Raw genomic sequence first — 6171 nt, forward strand, 5'->3', positions numbered from 1 at the left:
CTTTCGATTTCGGTGCTGGAACTGATGGAACCTTGCTGCGTTCTTGAACTAGGGTTCTTGACCTTTTCTCCTCTCTTGATTCTAATTTTCTAAGATTTTGATTAATGAATTAACTTGGATAAGTTCTAGTTATGTTTCTAGGCTTAAACTGATTAAAGCCTCATGATTTAGGGTTTAAACGACGTATCTTAGGGGTTAAACGAAATAGGAAAAGACCAAAAGACCCCTGACTTAACTGCTGTCGGAGTGACCGCTAGATTGGACCTACCGGCCGTAGTTCAATCTACGGTCCGTAGATTGGGGTCGTCGATCAACTCTGCTTGACAAGGCTTCACTAAAACAAGTATAACTTTTTACTCGGAGGTCAGAATTTAGCAAACTCGGTGGCGTTGGAAAGAGGAGTTAATTATATATCATATCATAGGTCATGAGACACATAATTCCTTTTGTGCTAAGAGTTATGACCATCTGAAGTTGACCCAATCAACAATTTTCATCTAACTGGCTGCTGACCCTCGCTTACGGTTAGACCTACAGACCGTGGATCGAACGACGGTCCGTGCTGATCGACTGTAGTTCGTGTCAGAGGCTGGGTAAATGAGTCTTAATCCACGGACACATACCACGGACCGTGGGTCTGTCCGTGGGTCGAGACTTAGCCAATTTTTTGAGCTGGGTTGGGGAGGGGTTGCAGTGGTGAACCACGGACCACCAGCACGGGCCGTGGTCTGACCTACGGTCAGTGGATGGCAACCGTGGGTTGCACCTGCAACTTCTCAAAATTTGCATTTTTGATCTGTTTCGGATACGGGGTGTTACAAAATCAGTTGATAAACTACGAAACCAAGTTCAACATAGCAAAATCCTTCGATCATCAACAGAAATACATATGCAAATGGTGAAGGAGATGAAAAGGAGAAAGGATATTTTTTTGGGTCTTTTACGTTTTAGGAGGGAAATGGGAGAAAAACATGAATTGAGAGTTGAAGAGGTAGGTGACCTGACGTGTGCAATCACGTGGACTATTTGTTTGGTGTATGTGTTGAGGTCAACATTTAAGTGTGTAGAAAATAGAGAAATATGAAGTTCAGGGGGGTAATAGTCTACCCGTGAAGTTGGAGTGTGTAGTTGAGATTTCGGGTATAGGTTTGGGGGGGGGGTTAGACCATTTTCTCTAGTTTTAATACATATTACAGAGAACAATTTATAGAACATATATAATACAAGTTTTATTGATAGATAATACATTTATCACACATTTTAATACACTTATAATACAATGTGTTAATTTCTTACCAAACAAACATAATTTTTTTTTAAAAATAGTTATAATACATATATATTGCATACATAATTCACTTTTAATACATATTGCAGTTTATCATAGTATTATTATGTATTGCTATAAACAGTACTCCTAATAAATAAAAAGTATCGCTAAAATCAATAATTATTTATTAAAAGGTACTCGTCCAAGTAGTTTTTTGTTCAGAATTTGTATAATTCGGTTTCTAATTATATAAATTCAGAATTTGTATATGCTTACCCTAGCTATTTGTATACGGATTATTTATCTTGTTTGTATATGATTTGTTGATACATTTAATTTGTATAATCTCTGAAAGAAGTCTAAATGTATAAATACACAATTTATATGTACTTACCATCTTTGTAGATTGACAAACAAATATACAAACAGAAATACTCATAGCAAATAAAACTATAGCTATGAAACATAAGGGTAGCTTATTAATCTCTTTGCATCCATTTAAATTTGGGTCAGACCGGTTCGGGTCGGAACTACAAATTTCAAGTTAGCTCTGCATTTTCTTCTTCACCGCCTTCACTTCTTCTGAAGTGACTGCCAATATCTTCAAAACCCCAAAAACTCTCTTTTACCATAAACCCTGTTCTTCGTTCTTTTCTGCGAGGTTCTCAAATCTCATAGAGGAACAAGAACCCTTAACTTTTTCTCTTCGGAAGTGTAATTACAGCAATTATGACCAAGGTATACGGAACTGGCACCTACGATTTCCGGCGCCACCGGGTAGCTGAGTACCCGGTGGAAGCATCGCCGCAGACGGCGGAGGCTCCACAGAAAATGCTGCCTTCTGAGAAGCCGCCGGAGTCGAAGCTCGGGTCGAACATACCTAGCTCCATAACCCTTGCTGAGATCCAACGCGACCGCTTGACGAAAATCGCAGCTTCCAATTGGGCGAAAACTGAAGAGAAGAAAACCTTTAGTCCTGAGCTTGTTAAAGAAATTTATGACACGGAGCTTACTGTAAAAGGTTGGTAGTTTGTTTACGTTTCCCGTTATTTATGCCTTTTCGCTTCTCAGAATTTGAGCATAGTAAATTTTGACTGTTAATGTATTATGTCCTGTTTGAAATTGAAAAAAATAAATGTAATACTTATGTTTTATTCTTAAAAAAAAAGTTAAGTATCATGTGTTCCATTGAAGTCTAAAAGTCAGTCAAGAAAGGACTTAAATTTTTGTACCGATAGATAATATAATTGGATATATATGAGTTTCTATGATGTGTATGGTAATTATGCATGTTCAAATGCGTGTTGTACTGAAATAAATTTTGATTGATCATCCTCTATAATGGTTTGTGTAAAGGGGGGAGAAAGCCAGTGCCACTGCAGAGGGTGATGATATTGGAGGTTAGCCAGTATTTGGAAAATTATCTTTGGCCCAATTTTGATCCAGAGGCTTCTTCCTTCGAGCATGTGATGTCAATGATACTGATGGTCAATGAGAAGGTATGCTGTTGTTCTACTACTGCACTCATTTGAGTTAGTTGGTGTTTTTGGTTGTCTGTTAGGGTGTGCTCAGAGATGGGAAGTTATTTTTTCTCCTTACTTGGTGGTTACATAGTCAAGATTTTGCTTGCAGCTCTGCTTATCAGAGTCATCAACATTTTCTTTTATGATCGTGTCCCGGGCCAGCTTGTGCCCACCTTACCTATTTCCATGGGGATACCTCTTACCAATACAAGTACCGGGTAATTTTGTTCATCAACGCTCGGATGAATAAGAAAAATCACCTAGTGTTCTTGTATCCGCTGGGATTTGAACCTCATGGGGCTCAACCCATCAACAATTGTTGATAGAATCTCTTTCTTTGTTTTTTCCTTTTTTAGGGATAGATCAAAGTGTTTATTAGTATCTTACTAAGTTGGTGTTGTCTTTTTTTGATAACCAGTTGGTGTTGTCTTTTGCAATCGCGATGCAGGAAAAATCTGCTTTAGCCCTCCAAAAATTGTAACTCAGTGTCTTTACTGTTTTGACCAAATGTGTAAGGTCGACACCAGTAAACTGTTAACATGACAGATTGAATGCTTGATCCCATCTAAAATTCTTTTACTTCGTTCTCTCTCTCCTTCTCTTTCTCTACGTTTAAATACATTGTGTGTGTGTGTCTCTATATGTACACACACACATACACGTACAACATATATATATATAATTTATATGTATGTAGATATTTAAGCAAAGCCGCTATGTACACAAGTAGTGGGTGTCCTCTCCATAATTTTGCAAAAAACAACTTATAATATTATACATCTTCTACTAAAATTGTCTTCCTTCTGATAGCATCCCTTGCTCCGCAACATGTATAGAACACCACTTTTCTCCTAACTCTGAATTCTATATTGATTTTCATAGAGCCCTATTGTCACCCCATGCACAAGAGACTATGGTATGATTTCACTGTAGTTTCCTCCGTGTTTGGGGTTTCTCAAGCAACCTAATCAATCCTTAATAAAGTTTGTGTGTGTATATGACCTCTGAAATAAGCTTCCACTTTTCAACCTTCCTGTCCTATTAGGGTCTCCTAAAAGAAACATCCAGGGTCACCCTTGTTCCGCCTTATTAATCAGTTAAGCTAGAGTGACATTCTTATAGTAATTCGTAACAACAGATAAATTTGGGAAATCATCTTTCAGCATGCAAGGTACAACCCAGTTAGGGCTTTTATCATTTTTAGCTTCTGGCAGATAGAGCCTGTGTAATTGTTTCTTCACATGCCTATCTGCACAGCCACTTTTCCGTCACTGCTTAGGTATATAAATTTCCTACATAAGAATACCCAACATGCCCACACTGGTTGGAGGTGTAACCCTGTCCTAAGTCCCAACGTTAAAATTGTCAAAAGAATCTTACAAGACATTGTTAGCTTTGAATAAAAATACAGTTTGTCAAAATCCAAGTGAAGCTTAATAGTGGAAATGCTTGGTGAGAATAAACTCTCTCCCCTGAAGCCAAAAAAACAGAACAACATGGAATGAAGAGTTTAAAGAACACAATGAAACAACAATTCATGAGAATAGAATACTTGAAGTCTTCTTTTACCCTGCACATCTATGGGTAATTTTGTTGCATTGTGCATCTATTATGTTATTTTCAAAATGGAAATTGGTGTCTCTGTTCTCTTTTCTACATTTAAATAGAAGGGAAGTTGTGTTTACAAGATGATCAAAGAAGGAACAAGTTGAGTTTTGCTAGTCAGGTGGTCGTGGTTTCTGGATTCATTAGCAGAAAAGTTAGCTTCTGTCATGTGCAATGGTTATAAATAAACATGTTTTGAGTCATGCAAATACTTATGAGTCACTGTTTACCGGATTTCTTTTGCAACTTGTAGTTTCGGGAGAATGTGGCTGCATGGATCTGCTTCTATGATAGAAAGGATATGTTCAAGGCATTTCTTGATAGGGTTCTTCGGCTGAAAGAGGTTTGTTTTTGTCTTGGGCTATACATATTTTAGTGGTTTAATTTTAAAAAATTCTTAATTCAATAATATGAGCAAGTCTTACTATATAATAATATCTTCTTCTTTTTTAAATCTTTTTATCTTTTTTAAAATTAAATATTTTTATTTTTGCTATGAGTTATCACAAAACATTTTAAAAATAAGGTAGCTTATGTCAAGGGTGAGTCACCTTCAGGGAATTTTTGTCTATTTAGGTGCTCTCCACAGATGTTGCTAATACATTTGTTTCTTATTTCACATATAATCACATATAAAATATACGTACATAGATTTCACATTTTCGCTTAAGTTGTGCAAGTGTAATTTACGCAGGAAAAGAAAATGACAACAACTACTAGTGGAGAGTTAAGTAAGAAACACATACTTTCCTGCTGTATGTAACTTTACTGGTAACTAGTAAAATTGCTCGCGCTTCGCGCGGGAATTTAATATCACGAAATTTATGAAATAATACTTAAAACCTATCGGTCATTAAAACTAAAAAAATATATTATTTTACATACAAGATTACGTACTAACGATTATTAATAGTGTAAAGGAAAATGAAAATTATAACATCTTATCATTTATCCTTAATAACATAAGCATAAAATTATAAGGGAGCACAAGAGTTAAAAAATTTGATAACTTTTGATGTCAAATTTAAAAGCAATGATGATAGAAGGAAGGGGAAGGGGAAATCACATAATACTCCATGAAGATAAAATTAATCTCATGGAATGTTAGGGGGTTGAATGAACAGGGAAAGAGAAGGGTGGTACAAAACCTGTTGCAGGACTGGAAAGCAGACATTGTCTGCCTCCAGGAAACTAAATTAGAAGGCGATGTACAGGACTTAGTTAAACAAATTTGGGCAGGGAGATGGATTAAATATGCTTGTTTAGAGGCCAGTGGAACCAGAGGAGGAATCCTGATGTTATGGGATTCCAGAATGTGGGAAGGGGAAATTATGCAAGTTGGAGCCTATACTCTCTCTTGTAAATTCAAAGCTCAGACAAGCAATTTTGAATGTCATATAACCGGAGTGTATGCTCCGAATAGTAAAGTGGAGAAGAGGTTTGTATGGGAAGAACTGGCGAGGCTTGATGGATGGTCCATGGGCTGTTTGTGGTGACTTTAATGTCTGTAGATTTCCTTCTGAAAAAAGGGAGTGCAACAGGTTAAACTCAGCAATGAGAGAGTTCTCAGAATGCATTGAAGACATGGACCTCATTGATCTGCAATTAAGTGGTGGAAGGTATACCTGGTACAAGGGTGATAACCATATCACAGCATCCAGGATAGACAGGATTATGGTCTCCACAGAATGGAATAATCTTTTCACCAACATAAAGCAAACCACTATGCAAAGAGTGACTTCTGATCATGTTCCTATAGCCTTGTTGTGTGGA

At 36.9% G+C, this 6171-nt stretch overlaps 1 protein-coding gene across 1 annotated transcript in view; it reads left to right on the top strand.

The window, feature by feature from the left end:
• The first annotated feature begins 1819 nt into the window (after window positions 1–1819).
• LOC102599903 (intron-binding protein aquarius) overlaps window positions 1820–6171 on the top strand; it is a 19006-nt gene continuing 14654 nt past the window's right edge. Inside the window, exons 1-3 of the mRNA XM_006365378.2 lie at window positions 1820–2291; window positions 2627–2769; window positions 4652–4741. Coding sequence (XP_006365440.1) covers window positions 2000–2291; window positions 2627–2769; window positions 4652–4741 — 525 coding nt within the window. The 5' untranslated portion in view covers window positions 1820–1999. The remainder of the gene's footprint in view (window positions 2292–2626; window positions 2770–4651; window positions 4742–6171) is intronic.

The sequence above is a fragment of the Solanum tuberosum genome, unplaced genomic scaffold (genome assembly GCF_000226075.1).
Source record: "Solanum tuberosum cultivar DM 1-3 516 R44 unplaced genomic scaffold, SolTub_3.0 scf00541, whole genome shotgun sequence".
Classification (NCBI taxonomy): Eukaryota; Viridiplantae; Streptophyta; class Magnoliopsida; order Solanales; family Solanaceae; genus Solanum; species Solanum tuberosum.